Below are 22231 nucleotides of genomic sequence, written 5' to 3' on the forward strand. Positions count from 1 at the left end.
CTACAGTGAGATGATCTAGTTCTTCCTTGACGAGGTCGCGGAGAACGATAGGGACCGAATGGGCACAAAAATGACAAGGACCTGCTCCAGGCAGTAGCAAAATGTGCCAGAAAATTATGTGCTTTACCCAATTCCTTGTGAAAGATATATTGGTATTCATGACAAAGTTCTTCCATGCCAGCATACAGAACTACTTCAGAAATCATATTGACAGAGTCCAAAGGCACAGGAAGCGTTGAAGCCGAAAATGTTGGCGGTAACACTGCTGTTGACTATCAAGTATATGATTATCCATGTTTTACCACAATAAGGTGTAGGCTCAAGAGAGGAAGGAAGTCAGCAAGTGAGGTGCTCCAAGATGTACATAAGTTGCACAATTGATCAAGCTGGCTGCTGTACCGGTGTCGACCTGTAATTTTAGTGGCCTGTTGTGAATGGAGACATCCAGGAACATTTATTGGAAATGTCCTGGACCGCAGTAGCGGAAATCTGATTTACGTCCATTGGAGTGTTACAAGTTTCTTGGGCCTGGACAGAACAATACACCAATGACAAGTGACCTGCTAAGGTGCAGAGAGAGCAGTAGGCCCAATGATCTGGGAATTTGTCCCTGTCGTGTTCTTTTTTAGCAGTCCGGACAAGATGGAAAATGGCACAGGGTCCGTTGGCAAGAAAAGCGGCCGAGCTTCTGCTGAGATCGAGACGGGCGTGCAAGATGGCGGCAACAGCTGCATCGTCAGTGGGTGTATAGAGACCCTCAGGATGACAGGGCGAGGGGACATGGACAGCTGCAATCTCCACCCAAGTCTCCATTTTTTGGCCTGCAGCGCGCGATACTTCGAACGTTTGAGCTAGTTCTAATACTTTGTCTAACGAGGGATCCTCAAGCTGTTGGGCATCATGCTGGAATTCTCTGTCTTGTGCACCACAAATAATCATATCACGGATCATTTCCTCTGCATACAATTCCTTATTCTTGGCAATGACAAAACGGAATTTGTGGCTGACACTTTGTAATTCAGCTGCCCGCTTGCGATGTGATTGTGATGCATGCTTTACACATTGGTAGAAAGCCACTCTCAAGGAAATAATGTGTGCATGGTTCTGGTAAAATTGAATCAATAAGGCACATATCTCTGTAAACGATTATTCCAAAGGAGTGGATAACAGAGTCAATTTGCACAGCACACGATAGACCATCGGTCTAGACCAAGAAAGAAATGAGCTTGATGTCAGTTACCTGGAATAGCTGGAAGTGTTTCTTCAGCCATTTTTCATATAATTCCCACTCTTCAAGGGCTTCATCAAAAGAAGGGAAGGCTGGAATCTGATGAATTGATTGATGATGTAGTACGCTGTGAAGAAGAGGCTGTAGTTTGGACACAAGTTGTTGCTGGTTCTCCGCCTGTTGCTGGATTAGCCGTGTGATGAGCATTCCCAGAGTCATCGGTTCTTGTTGACTCGTCGCCATTTTATTGCGTTATATCAGAATAACACAATAACATCCAAAAACTTAAATGCTTTATTCACAATGATACTGGTTTACAATAGCACTTCACATTCCATAGCAGTTATACAATTCCGGGGCACTACAGTTAGCATTTGAAATAGTTGAGACGGTATCCTAAGTTCCTCAGGGTCCCTAATACATGTGGTCACAAGTACGAGAAAAGGCAGGTGTAGGACTTGCTGTACAATGCTGTTGCAGTGGCCTATATACCGTCCAGGTAGTCCCAGAATACGGTGAATGGTGGCGGCAGGGGCAGAGTTGAGACTGCTCCCATCTCATGACACCAGCCATCCAGTGGTCATCTCGAAATGGACTACATAGCCGGTCGGTGAATCTATATGCCCAGTCCGCACGTGTTATCTTTGCAGCTGCCTTGCTGGCCACGAATTTCCGCGTGTTGATGTCCGCGCTATTGGCCAGTGACCGAGTGATGGTGGATACCACAGTAACAATCCATTTAGATAAAGTAACACTTACAATACATTAACCATCCTCTGCTCATTCGTATCTTAATGTAAATATATAATGCTTATGCGAGTTTTTTTTAAGATGGTGACATGTTTTAATGTGATAAATGATAGTTGCGCAGTGGAGGGTGGTTAACAATTGAGTGCTGCAAGGTAGACTGTGGGCACAGCGTTAAGTTCATGCCTGGCTCTGTCTGTCCATTGACAGCCAAATGCTCCACTCTTGTAGTACAGTACATCTTTCAATGGTGTGTAAAGGTGCAACAAACAAAGTTCAAAATGTTGTGGATAGAGTCGGTAGTAAAGAAATGAAAACATTTTGTGTAATCCGACGTTTTATTGCCTGACCAGTGAAAATGTGGTAAGCAATAAACTTTCTTCCTTTCATCATGTTGTGAGGCTGTTAGGAAGAAAAAGTTTCATAAACATTTGAAATTGTGTGTAAAGCTAATAGAAAGGTACTAAGTGCTCTCATTCCACCAATGACGATTAAATCTATTTCTTTGTCTATTTCAGAGTATTACTAATTCTTCCTCCTCACTTGTCATATAGTAGCTCTTAAAGTGAATAATACACTGTGTGAAATGTTTGCTGCCAGTTCAATGTAGCAGACAATGTGAATATGTATGTTTGTTGCTATCGTAGATGGAGACATATCCATTGAGCATTGTTGCCAACAATGTTGTGAACAAAAACATATTTTTAAACTCTGCTGTATACATAGCTTTTCGTCTTGCCCAGAAGTTGATCTGTGACTGTACTATCTTGAGTGTTCTTATTTTTGTTCTGTTTCTTTTTTTGTTGCAGTAAATGTCGAGCCCAGTAAATAACCGTCTTCACAGTTTAAAGGTGTTTATTACTGGGATGTTCTCTTGTAACAAGTCAGTTACATGTTACCCTCTGGTCCAAAGTTACATAAATCATGCCCTTCAATTACAATGACATCCACACATATTCTTCTGACAATATTAGTGCCAAATCTTCTCCAACTCTAATGCCGAGCGTAATGTAAAAGATTGGCTTAATACTAAAGCAATGACAATTGTAATAAATAGCTGGATTTGGTCTGTCAAAAACTACATACTGTGTGGCATAGTTCTGGAGCTACGTTGTCATAGACATTGAGACGTGTGAAAAGCTTGCTTTTCATCAAAATCGAGCACAAATTATCCGAACTATACTCGTCCAGTGTTTCATAATGAGAGCACTACCGATTTCCGACAAACTTTAAGCTTAATGTCAAATCTTTTCTAAACTTTTTCTCACACTGACTCATTTGTAAATTAATCAGACGTTTGAAGCAGTTTTATACATAGGAGTTCAATTCTTTAAAGAATCGAGGGGTTGACTGGTACTATAGAAGACATGGTGGGAATGACATGCTTTCTGAGCTGAGTTCGAGAGAAAGTTCTGGTGTTCATAACTTCACTACTATTTTGCTTTCGGGTTCCAAAATTATAACAAATGTTATAATGGCTAGTTGTGTCGAAGACACATAAATTTCAGAAAAGCAATTCCTATTAAGCAAAGACCTACTGTTACTCTTCGGTTTTTGGCAACAGGAGATTCCTATCAAAGCCTTGCATGTTTATTCCAAATTTCAAAGCCATCCATATCTCAAATAGTTCCTGAATTGGGACAGAGCACAAGCAAACACTCATAATGTTCCTTTGAGCTTTCCTATAGTCGTGGAACACTGTTTTTGTGTTTATACCAAGCTGCGAACAATGTTGTGAACTTTATTTTGAGCTCAGTGTAAATGCGCCTTAACGACATGCAATGGAGTCCATTTCATCTCCAAGTTTACACTGTACTTGAATGTCGAATAGCACAGTAAGAACATAAGCATTCTACATTACAAATGTGGAAGATCAACAGTACTTAACACAGCTGTGTTCCCATGTTATTAACAGGTAACACAAGTAATAAACTTTATGAGAAATCAGTCTGCTAGAATCATGCTCCTACTGTAATGAAAATTTTTAATTGAATAAGGCACTTGAAAAATATTGTGCACCACTCCTCGCCATCCTCAGGGTTTCATCATTGGATGTAGTGGCGAATTTTGTGTAACTAGTTTGCTGACTATAGTGGCATTCAGTGCAGTGGAAGTACATTCACTATATTTTTGGTGTGCAATAGTACCTGGCACAATAACTGCTTATTCTGTCACTGAGATTACAAAGCATACTCTGTGGCAAGAAGCAACGCGCACCATTCAAAGTAGACTTGCTTACTTATCATGGATTAAAATGTAATGAAGTTGAATACTGTTTCTGTCAGAAGCTGCTAACATGCATACTCGATTAAATACAGGACAATATGAGTAAGAGATGTGAACAAAAAAATTGAGCAGAATACAAGCTATACACGTATGACGTAATTAAATGATGCAAATATATGCAAGTCCACAGAATACCGTGCGATAAAACCAGTTTATTTGAAACAAAACAAAGCAGAACAGGAGCAATGCACTTACAATTCGGAGTGCAAAGTGCATGTGCACACACATGTGAGATCCTGTATAACATTGTGGGATGAAACCAGTATGGACAAATGTAAAACATTCAATAATAAACCTGCAGCACTGCAAGTGTCCTGGGAGTGAACCAGTATTTTGTTACTGGAAGTCTCTGTATAAGCTTTCGAACTTGTGGATCCTAATACAATTTCTTCTATTATGTTCACATTCATTCCTTTGGTAATTAAAAATTCAGAAAGGTATCAACATAACCCTACAAACAAGGCACAAAATTTAAAGATGTACCTACAAACTAGTATCAACATCCACCTTTCCACCACCATTAGAGCACACAGCCCCAACACTAAAAAGATCAAAAGCAGAATGAGATATATGATGAATTTTGACTAATGTATAACTGTGTTTTTAAAAATATATATTTATTGATTACATTTATCAACAGTATAAGATGAAAGTATGATTAAAAATGATTGTGTCTTTTTGTATGAGTGCACAATAAATCTTCAGCCACTTCAATTATTCTGATGCTGTTCTTTCTTCTCTCTCACCCATGCTTCAATTTTATGTCTGAGCTCCTCATCAGGTTTGACTTGATCCATAGTTAATGGAGAGCGGTTGAACGGGTCAGTCTGATCGCTCAGCAGATGCCTGTATTACAGAAAGCAAATCTTTAGTTTTGCAATAACATAATTTTATGTAAAATTAAAAATACGTAATCTTTTAGTTCAAATTGCAATGAAAAATGTGAAGGGAAATTAACAGGCCAATTACAACTAGACCAAAACTGTTTTGTCTTTCTCCTGCTTCATCCTTAATAAAGCAACGTTTTCATAAGTTGTTGTTGTTGCTGCTGGTGGTGGTGGTGGTGGTGGTGGTGGTGTGTGAGTGAAGTGCTTTTATAATCTAATATTTTATGTCCAATGTGCAACCAAAAGTCATCATACTCTCTACACAATGTGTTCCAATTTACTTCACTTTCATTGTAAAATGTGTTATTGTGATTGACTCAATATTTAATTCTGGATAAATGAGTGCCGACTGCATTTCCATACTTATTGTATATGGCAAATAATAGATTGAGAGTTTCCAACGGTATTCAACCACACTCCCCTCGAAGCATTGACCTTGACAAGGTGGGCTGGCTTGCATGCCTCAAAGAACAGATAGACGTGCCACAGGTGCAACCAAAATAGTGGGGTATCTGTGGCGAGGCCAGACAACTGCTTGGTTCCTGAAGAGGAAGCAGCAGCCTTTTCATTGGTTGCAGTTTGGAAGATTGATCTGGTCGTATAACATCACCCAATATGGCCTTGCTGTGCAGGTACTGTGAATGGCTGAAAGCAAGGGGAAATTGTGCAGCTCTTACTTTCACCGACAGCATCCTCTTGAGTACAATATTGTGGAGGTACAATTCTCCACCATTTGCATCCTTGGGTAGGGACTACTCATGAGGATGTCTTTGACAGGAAAAATAAAAGTGGCATACTACAGATCGGAGCATGGAATGTTCAATTCCTTAAATCAGGTAGGTAGGTTAGAAAATTTAAAAATGTGAATGGTAGGTTGGAGCTAGATATAATGGAAACCAGTGAAATTCATGTGAGGATGAACAGAATTTCTGGTCAGGTCAGTACAGTGTTACAGATACAAAATCAAATAGGAGTTATGCAGTAGTAGGTCTAATAATTAATAAGAAAGTTTGAAAGTGGGTAAAATAATATGAACAACGTACTGAACACATTGCTGTAGCCAAGATAGATATGAAGCCAATACCCGATACAATAGTATAAGTTTATATGCGAAGTAGTTCCGCAGATGATGATGATGATGATAATGCGATTGAAAGAATGTATGATGAGATAAAAGAAATTATTCAGATAGTTAAGGGAGAGAATAAGATAATACGGACTGGGGGAAAGGAACGAAAGTGAAAGCCAGGTGGCAGAAAATTGTGCCAAGTGTAATTTAAACATCACTAACACTTGTGTTGAGAATCATGGAAGAAGTCTGTACACACTGAAGAGACCTTCAGGTTTCAAACCGATTACATAGGGATACAGTAGATGACGACTGTGTTACTTCGAGAGATGAAATAGTGAAATCAACGGAGGATCAGGTAGGTAAAAAGACAAGGTCTAGTGGAAATCAACGGATATGACAGGAGCTATTGGACATAATTGATGAATGGAGAAAACATAAGAGCTCAACAAATGAAGCCAGTGAATGGGACTATAGGACGTCTAAAAATGGAAGAGCAAAATGACTAAGCATGATTGGCTGCAAGACTATAAAAGCATGTGAACTAGAGAAAATACAGATACTACCTATAGGACAACTGAAAGGTGGAAGAAATACATAGAGGGACTATACAAGGGAAATGGACTTGGAAGGCAAAATTATAGAAGAGAAAGAGGAAGTAGATGAGATGGGACATGCATTGCTGCAAGAAGAAGTTGGCAAATTACTGAAAGACCTAAGTTGAAACAAGGCCCCTGGAGTAGAAACATACCCTCAGAACTGCTAAGTCCCTCGGTAAAACTGGTCATGACAAGACCATTCCACCTGCAAGATATATGAGACTCCGGAATTACCCTCAGACTTCAGGAAGCCAGTAATAATTACAGGTCCAAATCTCTGGAGAATGGAAATTTATTAACATCAATTATAAATTTAAGTATTTGGAAGTCCTTTCTAGCACATCTTTATTGCTTGTATTCTGCTCAGATCTTTCTTTGTCCAAGTCCAACATTCTGAATCCACGAGACAAAAGTGGCAGATAATATTACTTATTATTTCTTAGCAATAAATATTGAACAATTTTTTATTCCTTCCGAAATTTCATCCTTAAAGTTCCTTTTTTTGGTTAATTTACATTCTGGATACTTGGAAGCATCAACTTCTTTAAAGCTTTTTCCATTACAACTTACAGCCTTCATTTTTTTGCATTTGTCCTCCTTATTTTCATTATTTCACTTTTTGTTAAGCTTATTTCCACACCTGCTTCTTCAATTACTCTCTGCCAGGTCTTTTAGTCAGTTTTCCAATTCCTGCTCATTACATCATATCATCAGGTGTTGATCCTTGGTGAACTTTCCTTATGAAGGATAATTTGGAGTAGTTTTCCCCACAATGTTATAGTTCTGGGTAGAGATTTTAAGTTGCCGGATATAGACTGGGAGACTCAAACGTTCATAACGGGTGGCAGTGACAAAGAATCCAATGAAATTTTTTTAAGTGCTTTATCTGAAAACTACCTTGAGCAGTTAAACAGAGAACCGACTCGTGGCGATAACATATTAGACCTTCTGGTGACAAACAGACCCGAACTATTTGAAACAGTTAACACAGAACAGGGAATCAGCGATCATAAAGCGGTTACTGCATTGATGATTTCAGCTGTAAATAGAAATATTAAAAAAAGGTAGGAAGATTTTTCTGTTTCGCAAAAGTGACAAAAAGCAGATTTCAGAGTACCTGAAGGCTCAACACAAAAGTTTTGTCTCAAGTACAGATAGCGTTGAGGATCAGTGGACAAAGTTCAAAACCATAATACAATATGCGTTAGATGAGTATGTGCCAAGCAAGATAGTAAGAGATGGAAAAGAGCCACAGTGGTTCAACAGCCGAGTTAGAAAACTGCTGTGAAAGCAAAGGGAACTTCACAGCAAACATAAACACAGCCAAAGCCTTGCAGACAAACAAAAATTACGCAGAGCGAAATGTAGTGTGAGGAGGGCTATGCGAGAGGTGTTCAATGAATTTGAAAGTAAAGTCCTATGTACTGACTTGGCAGAAAATCCAAAGAAATTTTGGTCTTATGTCGAAGCGGTAGGTGGATCAAAACAAAATGTCCAGACACTCTGCGACCAAAATGGTAATGAAACAGAGGATGACAGACTAAAGGCCGAAATTCTAAATGTCTTTTCCAAAGCTGTCGCACAGATGACAAAATGGTAGATATTGAAATAGACGACAGAGGGATAGAGAAAAAATTAAAATCGCTCAAAAGAGGAAAGGCCGCTGGACCTGATGGGATACCAGTTCTATTTTACACAGAGTACGCGAAGGAACTTGCCCCTTCTTGCAGCGGTGTACCGTAGGTCTCTAGAAGAGCATAGCGTTCCAAAGGATTGGAAAAGGGCACCGCTCATCCCCGTTTTCAAGAAGGGATGTCGAACAGATGTGCAGAACTATAGACCTATATCTCTAATGTCTATCAGTTGCAGAATTTTGGAACACGTATTATCTTCGAGTATAATGACTTTTCTGGAGACTAGAAACCAACTCTGTAGGAATCAGCACGGGTCTCAAAAACGACGAACGTGTGAAACCCAGCTCGTGCTATTTGAGACTCAAGAGGGCCATAGACACGGGTTCCCAGGTAGATGCCGTGTTTCTTGACTTCCGCAAGGTGTTCAATACAATTCCCCACAGTCGTTTAATAAACAAAGTAAGAGCATATGGACTATTAGACTAATTGTGTGATTGGATTGAAGAGTTCCTAGATAACAGAATGCAGCATGTCATTCTCAATGGAGAGAAGTCTTCCAAAGTAAGAATGATTTCAGGTGTGCCGCAGGGGAGTGTCGTAGGACCGTTGCTATTCACGATATACATAAATGACCTTGTGGATGACATTGGAAGTTCACTGAAGCTTTTTGTGGATGATGCTGTGGTATATGGGAAATTGTACTGAAATGCAGGAGGACCTGCAGCGAATTGATGCATGGTGCAGGGAATGGCAATTGAATCTCAATGTAGACAAGTGAAATGTGTTGCGAATTCATAGAAAGAAAGAAAGATCCCTTATTATTTAGCTACAATATAGGAGGTCAGCAACTGGAAGCAGTTAATTCCATAAATTATCTGGGAGTATGCATTAGGAGTGATTTAAAATGGAATGATCATATAAAGGTGATAGTTGGTAAAGCAGATGCCAGACTGAGATTCATTGGAAGAATACTAAGGAAATGCAATCCGAAAACAAAGGAAGTATGTTACAGTACGCTTGTTCGCCCACTGCTTGAATACTGCTCACCAGTGTGGAATCCGTACAAGATAGGGTTGACAGAAGAGATAGAGAAGATCCAACGGAGAGCAGCGAGCTTCGTTACAGGATCATTTAGTAATCGCGAATGCGTTACGGAGATGATAGATAAACTCCAGTGGAAGACTATGCAGGAGACACTCAGTAGCTCGGTACGGGCTTTTGTTGAAGTTTCGAGAACATACCTTCACTGAGGAGTCGAGCAGTATATTGCTCCCTCCATGTACATCTCCTGAAGAGACCATGAGAGATTAGAGCCCACACAGAGGCATACCGACAATCCTTCTTTCCACGAACAATACGAGGCTGGAATAGAAGGGAGAACCTATAGAGGTAGTCAAGGTACCCTCCGCCACACACCGTCAGGTGGCTTGCGGAGTATGGATGTAGATGTAGATATGATGACGTCCGTGACTTCCTTGCCAAATCTCTCTATCCATTCTAAACCACTATTTGAGTTCTTACCACCAATTCAACACAATTCAGGCATTTGTTGACCATGTTTCTGATTCTCAGTTGCGTTCCTTTTGATAATTCCAGTCTGTTCAGACCTTTCCATATCTCTTCCCTTCTAACAGTGCCATAAACATTTTTATATCAGCGACATAATGGTGCTATTCCTATGTTATTCTCACAGATCACAGTGTTACCTTTCTGAAAGTAGGTACAATAACTGACTGTCCAGTCAGCAGGAATCTTTCCGCATGTCCACACTATTCTCACTATTCTAGAAAGCCACTGAATTCTGATAGGGCCAGCAGCTTCAGTCATTTCCACTGTGATATCATCTACTCCAGGAGGAAATTTTGAATAGAACTGGGGAGAAAAGAAATTTGTATTGTAACTTGACTAACAGAACAGGTCAGTTGATAGGACACATTATGAGACACCAATTAATTGTCAATGCGGTATGTAGGGTAAAGAGATGAATATAGAAATTAGGTTCAAAAGGATGCAGATTACAGTAATTATTTAGTGATGAAGAGGCATTCACAGAATGGACTAGTGTGGAGAGCTGCATCAAACTGGTTAATTGAAGACCACATCACCATTCAAGTAAACTCAAAGGTCACATCATAAGCGCTTTAAATTTCATTTTAAACATGACACTGCGGCTTGTTTGATGTATTCTCCTAATAATGATTTTTTGAAACTAGTCACTCTATTGGCAACATATGCATAAATATGCAAAGTTCAGATTATCTTGATTAAGTAATACTGAAGAAAAAATATAATTAATGGTTTACTTCATGGTATTCATAAATTCATGTTATACACATAAGAGGCTCAACAGAAGTATTAGGTATTTTGCTCTTGTTTCGAGACTTCTTTTATCTTACTTATCAATCAAATATTGTGAAAATATAAAGTTCTCACAAATTACTGATCATTTGGTCATATAAGTAACATGTAAGCAGACTGTTATACCAACATTTTCCCACACTTAGTAATGTACTTACAGTTGCCCAAATATATAGCCGTAATCTTGTGTTGAGCTCATGTCAGTGTACTGTTGCATCATGCTGTGAAAAAAATATGTATGTATGTCTGAAGCCTTACGTTTACAGTACAATGATGTGAGACTGGGACAATGGAGGATGCATGTAGATAAAGTTGAGGAGACACCAAGGTCATAAAAGTATGTTCTGATTACATCCAAATATGATGCAAGTAGTTCCATCTGAAAATGCATTTGTGGTAGAAGAGAGGAGAATGGGGCAATAATGTGTGCAGTTTCAATGTTGAATGGAAGATTAAGGAGAGAAAAAGAGCAGCAATTTTGTCTGCAAGCTTCATGTAATTATTCGATTTCTAAGGTCTCACAAGCGAAATTCCAGCAGACATACACTCACCTGTATAAACCTGAGAAGACGGTAAAGCCTTACAGTGGTGTGGCCAATTCACTGGAGACTCAGCCAATGTGAATGACAAACACCAAAATGGTGGAAAGTATTCGGGCAAGCAGTTTTGCAGAAGCAGGGCTTACAATTTCAGAATGTTCCAGTCAATTACACCTCACTTCTAACTCATTGCTGCACAGAATCACCACCAACCACCAGAGTTTTTCACAAAATGTGTGTAAGATGTGTGTCAAGGCAGTGGACAGGTAGACTAAAAATTGTTTGATTGCAGCTTTGACATTCCTCCAGCAGTGTGAAGAGAGAGTGGTTACGAGTGGTTCACTTGTGTCTGTTAGTGATTAGGGTTTTTGGATGGTAAATTGCAATGTCTAAGGCTGGTGCAAATCATTAAAACAACAAAAGATCGTCAAATCAAACTATATCAACAAACACAGCATAATAAATAACAATTCAAAAGAAGAACATTGATTTATGGAGGGCAATAAAAGACAACCAACGAAATGCAATCGGAAAGACATGAAATAACTGTAGATAAAATCAATTACAAAGTACCAGGACACATATATTTAAAAATGGGCAGATTATTGTGATTGGATGACTCAGCCATTACGCAACATGCTAAAATCCAGGTTTGCCGCAAGTTTTGGCATTATTCACGGTGAAATATTGAGATCTCAGTGATAAGTTAAGACATAAGTTGACAATCTGTCTTTGCAGTTGTGGTACAAGAAACAATAATGCAAATGAAGAAATATAAAACTTGCGAGCTGATGGCGTTTTCTGTGAGCAAAAATGTTAAGTACTAACATCAACATATTTTGTAATGAAGTGTCTTTAGATGGAGAAAGCAAGCCAAATTGTATACATTTCATTAAGACCACTGATATTATTTTATATCAATAACACAAAACACACTTGCTTACAAAAATACACACATACTTGGAGGTGCACGACAGAGAGAGAGAGACTCCTTGGCAGCTGCACCAGTCATTTCATTTCCCTGGATCCCTATGTATCCTCAAGCCCAACAAAAAATTATTTCCTTCACCTGCCTTTGCAAGAGAAAGATGTCACCTTTGCTATCTTGAACCATCCCCTCTGCTGTGTGAAGCTGACCAACGGCAAAAAGGGCATTTTGGGAATCAGAGCAGATGAGGAATCTCTTACCACGATCTCATCTCAGGATAGAAAAACAATTCTGTATGCAAACTGACAACTGTTCTGAGAGCCTTATTCAAAGGACACATTCAGGGACCATGACTGAGCATCCGATAAAGTTCTCCCATTTAGACCCATCAGTAAACAATAATAAAATTCAAGTTGATTTAAATCTCAAGATGTAATCTGGGATACAATTCCTCCCGTAACCCTTCAGTTCTAAAATTGTGCATGACATTTTTAGTAGACAGGGCGATCCCCTCTCTACCTCTGTCTTTGCACCTTAATTCGTCCAAGGCTCTCCCCCACACTGCTCCCAAATGCTGCATTGCCTGTGGATGATTGTTGAATAGATGCTTCAGTGGTGGCCAGCCAATGTAGATGGATGCTGCCTTCTGGGACAGACAGAGTCCTGTATTCTTGGTGCACCATGAGAAGACATTGAATGGATAGTGGAGACTCGCCAGCTGCTAGCCCAGCCACGAACAGGGCTTGTGTAATAAGCACCTGTTGAAATCTTAATACCCAAATGTTGTGCCACATCCATCAAGTTTCAAAGGTCCTGTGAGTCATAACTATGGTATCCGTGTTAAAGTCACAAGGCTTAATAAAATTGGAGCAGATGTGCCCAGTCTGTTACCTAAGACATATTAATGACACATTTTAAAATATTTAAAAACCTTGAGGTATCTTGACTTCAAGTCTTTAAAGTGTGATGACCGTAGCAGTCTTTCGTAAAAAGTGGGGTCAGGTATTTCACCTTTTCATTAAAAGTGAGGACAGTATCCCCCTGCTCTAAAACAGTTACATTAGAAAGTGGGAGCAATTAAAATCATTTGAAAATCTCTTCTCTGAAGAGAACTTAATCCTGTGGCATTTTTCCATTCCTCCAGCCACTTGACCATCAAATGCAACTAACAAATTTCTGCTGAAAGGTTAGAGGACACTGAGAAATACTCTACAAATAAGGAGCATTGTATGGAACTCCTTACAATGGATGTTGTTCTGTTTATTTCACTGACAAACACCATTACACTTGAAACACTTCCTTGACAAATGTAATTTTCCTGCTTAAAACGTTCAGACAGGTCATACCTAACCCTGTATCTGATAAGAAGGGCTGTATGAAAGTTGGGAGGTGTCCACAGAAAGCCCACTTGTTGAGATGCAACAAAATATTACACCTCCAGATGGTGAAGGCCTTTTACAAATTCAAGAATACTCCTACAAGGTGTTGCTTGCAGAGGAAGTCTTGTTGAATTGCCATTTCCAGCTGAATTAAATCATCGAGTGTGAAGTGTTATCTCCTGAACCAACACTGGGAACAACTTAGTAGTGATCTTGTTTCACAAACCCACACAAATTGCATAGTCATACATATGACACAACTGATGGTGATGTCTGCTGGAATTTAGTTTCTAAGTCCTTAGAAATCTGATAATTGCATGATGCTTGCAGTTAGCAGCAAACAAAATTGTTGTTCTCCTTTTCTATGAAATAACAACTGCCCCCTCAAGATTGAACCTGTACCATATTATTGCCTCATACTCTCCTCTACAACAGGAATATGAGTGTGTCTTTCCTAAATAGCTGGTGAGATTGACTACTGGTTTTCAGAATTGGGATTAAAATGGATTCTTTCCACAAGTTGGGAAATACTCCCGATAGTCAAATTTCATTAAAAAGCTGAAGGATGGCGCCCTCCAACCACTGGTTCAACTACTTTCACTGTACATTATCAGGTTGTGACCAGGCACAGTATTACGAGTCGTTAACACAGTATTACAAGTCGTTGAAAATGCAGAATCCTGCTCCCACGAGCAAAATAGTTGGTGATATTCCTCTATGTTCTTGAAACAGTTGTCCCAACCACCCCTCTCTTGCATTGCACAATGGTAACAAACTATTAGATCCTTTTTGTAATCAGCTGTGATGTGCTTATAGTATTCAACTGCCTGGACACTGATCTCGGAGTTGTTAGGAGGTATACCTGCTCTGAGCTATTATCGGGGGTTGTGAGTGCTGCCTGAAAATTCTCTTAGTATCTTTGCATACTTGCAGCTGTGTATCTATTGATGGACTTCAGCAATTCGTAGCATGACCTCTTCTTACTCTAATTATTATCCTCATCTGAAAGACTGCGAGGCTTTCATCTGTAGGTCATTGCTTGAACCTTAGCATAACAAACCATCTTTCCTTTATAATCAAACTACTCTCATCATTCCACCAAGAATCAGCTGCCTCCTAAGTGTTATTGATGACTTTGGGATGGATGCATCAGCAGCTTGGATCACAGGTGTAATGTGATCCACCCAGTTCTAGGCACACTCACATTGCTCAAAATCAGCTAACTGGCGGTAAAATGTCCAGTTATTCTTTCTGGAGATCCATCTTGGTGGTCTTTCAGGACCTGCTGTGTCTGGAAGACGAATCCATATGTGGAAGAGATCACTTACACGAAAGTTGTGATTCATCTGCCACTGAGCAGTGTTTGCAAGAGCAGGTGAGCAGAATATGAAGTAGACAGTACTGTAATGAGTATGTTGACTCATGTTCATTAATATGATGTCTTTATCATTTTTTGCTTTCCGTTATTCCTTGGATGCTCCTATATTCTTGGAGATTTTGTCTTATGCAAGTAAAAGAAATACTGTTAGTATTTTGCCATACAAATTCCACTTCTTTTTATTTGTGAAGCATATTCAGTGGCTTGTAAGACATGTTTGTTTTGTATGTGTAACTAGCTGACAAACTTGTCATTTCCCAGTTACTCATTTTGCCAAGTTTTTGTTTGAAACAAAAACTGAACTGTGTTTGACTCAACTGTAGAAGTGTCTTTGTAATAAAGAATAAATTTATTAAAACTTTATGTATGAAGCAGCATTTTTTCATGCATCTCACTATTTATCATTATATCAATTGAACTATGTGTCATAAAATCATGTGTTTGTGTGGCTACAATGTTGTGAATAGTGTTAGCAACAATGGAGTAAGAAATTGAAACGTCAAGCATGATGTAGTAGTTTTTCACTCATCTCAGTGTTTATGACGTCATACCTCCTGAATTGAGTGTGATACCCTGATATAATTAAATAGGTACATTTAGCAAGAAATAATTTTAAATGTCAAACATGGTGTGGGAGCTTTCAGACAACACATTGTTTATGACGTGATATCCCTCAGAACTATGATAGGGAGGTAGTTCTTAACCCTGCAGCAATTGTTGCCTGACAGTCAATGAGGAAGAACAATCCAATGAAGTTTTGTGAGCTCTACTTTGATGCACAGACTAGGGCTGTTGATAAAATATCGGTATTAAAATGGCAATATCGAGTGCCAATATTTTTATTTTATGCGACATAGCCTGAAATTGTAGAAGAACATAATTTTACTTTCTCTGTGTGAAATAGTTTTACTACTTTTTGAGCTTTCAACATAGCCTATCTTTCTCTTTAACTGTGTGAATCAGTTATATGTGGCACAAAAGAGGAAATCTGCACAGGGAGGTGGCAGTGTGAATGAAAATGAAATTTTAGTAGAACATAATTTTATTTTCACTGTGTGAAGTAGTTTTACTACTTTTTGAGCTTTCATCACGTCCTACCTTTGTCGGGGGATGAGGGGATGTGGGTTTTGGGGGGGGGAGTCGTTCCGGTCCCGGGAGCGGAAGGACTTGCCTTGGGGGAGGGAGGGATGGGTGTATACTCGCGCACACGCATATCCATCCATGCATGCACGGGCGCAGGCGGACATATTTAAAGGCAAAGAGTCTTTGCCTTTAAATATGTCTGCTTGTGTCTGTGTATGTGTGGATGGATATGTGTGTGTGTGCGCGCGCGCGCGAGTATATACCTATCCTTTTTTCCCCCAAGGTAAGTCTTTCCACTCCTGGGATTGGAATGACTCCTTACCCTCTCCCTTAAAACCCACATCCTTCCATCTTTCCTTTTCCTTCCCTCTTTCCTGACGAGGCGCCCGCCGGTTGTGAGGGCTCGAAGTTCTGTGTGTGTGTGTTTGTGTGTTTTATTCATTGTGCCTATCTACCGGCACTTTCCCGCTTGGTAAGTCTTGGAATCTCTGTTTTTAATATAAATCAATACTTAAATATACAGCTCTAAAACTGGCAGTATATTTACAATGTGCAGCTGATATTTTTATGGGCAGTTATGTCAATATTTTTTATGCCGATATATTGACACTTTTATTTTGATATATTGAGAGCCAATATTGATATGTTTTTTAAATACTGATATTTTTAAAAATATAAAAATATCAACTGTCCTAGCACAGACTTGTGTGAGGTGTTGGGTTATTGTGAAGAAGGAGAAGTTTGTTTGCATTTTTGTGACGATCAACATACTGAAGTCGTTTCTTCAGCTTCCCGAAGGTAGCAGAAAACACGTCAGAGTGGACCATGGACCATGAGGAAGGACATCAAACATAAAAACCCCTTCAGAGTCCCAGAAGACTGTTGCCGTGACTTTACCAGCTGTGTGTGTGGCTTTGAACTTTAGCTTAAGTGAGAGAGGTGGTATGGTGCCTGACACTCCATGGATTGCCATTCTGTTTACAGTTTGAAGTGATGAACCCTGTTTAATCGCATGCAATGATGTTCAACAACTGCCACAAAATCAGGCTCGTAATGCATAAGCAATTCTGCACATATGGTCCTTCATTGCTCTTTATGGTCTTCTGGACTGTGAGGAACCGAGCAGACACACAAGTGTGTCAGTATTAACAACAAAGACATCCAGATAGGCCCAGTGGTACCAACTGACTGCCATATCATCCTCAGCCAATAGGTGTCACTGGATGCAGATATGGAGGGGTGTGTGGTCAGCACACCACTCTCCCGGCTTTTGTCAGTTTTTGGTACTGGAGCCACTACCTCTCAGTGAAGTAGTTCTTCAGTTGGCCTCACATGAGTTGGGTGCACCCTGCTTGCCAATAGCAATTGGCAGACTGTCAGTCAGTCATCCATCCAAGTGCTAGCCAAGCTCGACTGTGCTTAATTACGGTGATCTGATAGGAACCAGTGTTACCACTGTGGCAAGGCCATTGACCCTTATGGCTAAAAGCATAGTATAATAATTACAGATATGTTATTACATTACAGTTTTTTGTTATTCTATCATTGTTAGAAGTGCAAAGCATAATGCAAGAAGGCCATGCACGTGCCAGGCAATCTGCAAACGTTCGGTGCTGTGATAATCATGACGCACAAACAGAAACATGGGGCCAAAGAGGCCTCACAAGAACAGAAGAAGGAGTACAGGCCATCATAGCCATTTTGCAGTGTGCTTCCGTGCGGCACGGGAAGCCGGCAGCTGTGGTGTTACCTCTATAGATTTCTATTACATCTCGTGTGCAGTGAATATGGAATGAACCCCAGCCCTACAAGTACTGATACAATGCTTACGTGTGAGGGCATCATCACTTCCTTTCAGAAGCTTTCATTTTGAAGGGGATGTAAAACTGGAAGACATTAAATTTTGAAGAAGGATGTCTACCACTGGCATTGCGTTCAAAAAGTTAATGGCATTACATACAAAAAGTTAAGTTCAAAACACATTCTGAAGTTCATGGTATGAGCAGCACAAGTGGTTATGTGCTATCCCTGCAAAACATAAATTAATCTGCCAGCCATGTTAGCTGTTAAGCACAAGAAAAACTGTATGGTCCACTGAGGGTTTTCATGATCTGAACAATCTGTTTAGAGATTTAGCTCAGCATGCTGCTTCTAAAAATCATCAGAGAAGTTTTATTTTGCATGTATAACTACCCAAACAAGTGTTTAGTATTTCAGAGCTACTTAGAGAACATCAGAACCTGATGAAAATCAAACACAGCAATGTAGTGAAAACTAATAGAGACATCAAGAAAATTCTGACTGATGTCACAGATCATTTGTGTACGCAGGAGCTAGCGCTCAGAGATCACAATGAGATAGAATATTCCCTAAATTCTGAAAATTTCAGGGCCATTAAAAGCTGCACAGAAGAAACTGATTAAACATTTAAATGAGTAGATTTGTGAATAGATACATTCAGGTTTTGGTTAAAATCTCATTTTATGCCTGCATCGTGGATGAAGCAACAGATGTTTCAGATAAGTTACAATGTTTTATTGATGTGAGACTAGTGGATTCCATCAATGACATTCAAGAATATTTTTTGGTTTTGTGATGTTAGCCTAGCTAGAACTGCTGCTGCTTTATTCACTGTGCTGAGTGGCCTGTTTCAGAATTATGATATGGAGAAGAAACTGGTGGCCCAAACCTAGGATGGTGCTTCTGTTCTGCCAGCAGAATTAAATGGCCTTCAAGCTAAGATATGTGAGATAGAGGCCCCAAGTTCTTTTTACTCACTGTTTTACACATTGTGTAAATTTAGTATTGCAGCAGAGCTGTTCTCGTATAAAACCATTAAGGATTGTTTTGTCATACTTCAGGATATTCCTGCTTACTTCCACTGGTCCTTCAAATGCACAGCAATTCTCGACAGTATTGTTTGTAAACATATATTCCTTCCAGCAGTCAAACGAGACAGAACTGTAATGCCAGAATAATATCTACCATTCACGAAAACTGTCGACTACAAGACAAACCTGTGGTTTCAAATATACCCTCCTAGACTGCCCCCCCCCCCCCCCTCCATTCTACAGAAATAAACCAAATATGTGGTGTTTTGCAACAATGATGTCTCAGAATGCATAGTTTGCTTGAAAAACTTAAGAAATTAAGATAAGTTGATTGACATTTTAAGTCCATGAAACTCTTGATTAATATGCAAGGTGAAACTATGATGAGTAGAGGTGAAGGGATGGATGAATACACTGACTAATTTTAATTAAGGCTATGAGGAGGACTAGTGTCCCTCGCTTTTTTGTTGGGCGAGTGTGAATATTCCCAGGTTGTACAACCATCCTCTTGGGAGTGCTATGTACTGGTGCTCCCACGAGTAGCTACAGATCTAAATGTCCTTGGTTATCCTTATACAACTGAGATGTGGCAAGTTCCTCAGGCGTTACCCTATTAATGATTGTTATGCCTCAACATTATTATTATTATTATTATTATTATTATTATTATTATTATTATTATTATTATTAATGCTGTTGTTGTTGTTGTACAAGTATGTAGCGCCCCACAGTCAGGCCAGTTAAGCCAAGCACCCCATTCCCCGAGACACAATTGTGCCCCCACTGTGGTCACTGAAACATGCCCATATTTGATAGATTAATGTCTGGTAGTACTCACTAGCTCCTAGCTCAGAACATCTGGTTCGCCAAACCTGTACCAAGGCAATGAAGGCTGAGCTCACTGAGGTGCCTGCTGTTTGGCAAGATCCGGGAAGTATGTGTGTGGTTTACTGCATGCCACAAATGTGCTAAGTTTTACCCCTCACCTCACCTGAATTGTCACCAGGACTGAAACGGGTGTTCCATGCCACACCAGAGATTAAGTAACAGTCCATTCAATTATAATTTATAGGCATTCAACATGAAGACTAAATTCAAGGAGACAATCACTGGAGAGGAAGGGGGAAAAAAAATTTCCATGCTTGTTTGTGTGTGTATGTGGGAGGGGAGGGGGGGGGGGGGAGGCTGATCAATATTGTCAATTGTTGCAAAACCTGCAATGGATGATCCAGAACAAGAGACATGGAAAGCTAAGGAGAAACATGCCTTTGCATGTGTTCACATACAGCCCATACCACACAGAATCAGTTGCTTCAGTTTAGACAGGAGGTTTTTATACCATCCAGCCTACAGTCCTGACCATGCAGAAAATGACTTTCCTTTGTTCTGTCTCCTGAAGCAATTTCTGGCTGGAAAATGTTTCTACAACTATGGTAAGGTACAGACAGCAGTGACTTCACAGCTACCCCAGACGTAGGCAGCAGACTCCTTTGAAATCGGCATACAAATGTTGGTGTAATAACAATGGAAATTGTAAAGAAGTAACTAGCGAATCTCTGTCAATTCTGAAATACATATTTCTTACTTACTGAATGTGTACAATGTCTGTTCATCCAGTGGAACTTATTTTATGGCTTACACATGTGCTTTCCATGCATACCCCTTAAACTGCTCCTAAAAATAACACATCAGACAGGTTTTGATTCAGGTCAAGTCAGTTCCTTTAAAGCCTAACAACTATGAAAAGACGAACGAAACCTCTACACATTTACTGCAATGCTTCAGTTCAGTTATTTTTCTCGGTTTACATATTTTGTGCATTTCTTTCTGCACACATTTGTCTAATTGTCAGTAATGTAAATGGCATGCTTCAGTTAACAGTTGCCCAAGGATAAAGAGACAGCTGGGTAAGACCAGATGACATGTTGGAACTGTACTATTATTATAACTGATTGTCGAACTGTACCTGGCAATTGTTGAGCGATCAACAGTTTTCCTTGATGAAGGCAAAATCACAGGATCCATCATTAGAGTAGACATAATAGGGTCCAAGAATTCTTCAGGTGCTTCAGCTAGTATCTCCTCTTCAGTTTTTTGGCGAGAAGCCATCATAGCCACTTTACTCGCAACTAACTGTAGATCGGTGATAAGAGCACCCCCTCCGATGCGAGCTGTTTAATACATCAAGTATTATTCACCTTAGAAAAGTAACTAATTTCTTTCTCTCTATTTATGTATTTACCTATCATGGGCAAAAACATGTACAAACTCAACTAAGAAAAAACAACACTATTAAGTAATCTTCATATGATGTTAAATTATATCTTCAATTAATGTATTAATTCTGCCCGCATATAGATAGCTACATGCTGCTTACCTAAAACATTCTCAGCTAGCTGAAAAAGTTGTGGACTGTAGGAACGACCATCTGAGGAGACTGCTGTGCAGAATTCATCACTGTTGTATAAATGCACATATATCTTGCAGATATTCATTACGATAGCTGCAGGGTCAAATTCATATTCCTTTTGATCTTTAACCTGTAACAAACCCCACAATAAAACGATGGAAAATCCGGGATGGAATGGAACAGTATTATGAAAAGGAAAGTTGCTATGCACCATATAGTGGGGATGATGAGTCACAAACAGGCGCAATAAAAAGACTGTCACAAATAAGCTTTCGGCCAGCAAGGCCTTCAACAAAAATAAGATGACAGACAGACACACACACTCATGCAAACGCAACTCACACGCATGACTGCCGTCTCTGGCAACTGAAGCCACACTGTGAGGAACAGCAACAGTGCATGATGGGAATGACGACTGGATGGGGGAAGGCAGAGGCTGGGGCAAGGGGGGGGGGGGGGGGGGGGGGAGACAGTAAAGTGCTGCTAGGAAGTGCACAGAGATGAGGTGGAGAGAGGGTAGGGAAGCTATATGCAGTCGGGAGTTTAGATGGAGGGCAGTCAGGAGGTGGGGGAGGGGGGGGGGGGAGCAGAAAAGGAGAGAAATAATAAGACTGGGTGCATTGGTGGAATGAGGGGAATGGGTAGTGCATGAGTGAGAACAGGGAAGGGGCTGGATGGATGAGAACAATGACTAATGAAGGTTGAGGCCAGGAGGGTTACAGGAATGTAGGATATATTGCAGGGAAAGTTCCTTCCCTGCCCAATTCATAAAAGCTGGTATTGGTGGGAAGGATGCATATGGCAGAGGCTGAGAAGCAGTCATTGAAATGAAGGATGTCTTGTTGGGCAGCATGCTGAGCAACAAGGTGGTCCAC

At 39.9% G+C, this 22231-nt stretch overlaps 1 protein-coding gene across 1 annotated transcript in view; it reads right to left on the reverse strand.

Annotated features, from left to right (window-relative positions):
* Positions 1-4853: 4853 nt before the first annotated feature.
* Positions 4854-22231, reverse strand: part of LOC126350006 (ubiquitin conjugation factor E4 A) — a 74058-nt gene continuing 56680 nt past the window's right edge. The window contains exons 8-10 of the mRNA XM_050002478.1: positions 21324-21486; positions 20913-21117; positions 4854-5107 (exon numbers count right to left, since the gene is read on the reverse strand). Of these exons, the coding sequence (XP_049858435.1) occupies positions 4972-5107; positions 20913-21117; positions 21324-21486 (504 nt within the window). The 3' untranslated portion in view covers positions 4854-4971. The remainder of the gene's footprint in view (positions 5108-20912; positions 21118-21323; positions 21487-22231) is intronic.

Source organism: Schistocerca gregaria, chromosome 1, assembly GCF_023897955.1.
Source record: "Schistocerca gregaria isolate iqSchGreg1 chromosome 1, iqSchGreg1.2, whole genome shotgun sequence".
Taxonomy (NCBI): Eukaryota; Metazoa; Arthropoda; class Insecta; order Orthoptera; family Acrididae; genus Schistocerca; species Schistocerca gregaria.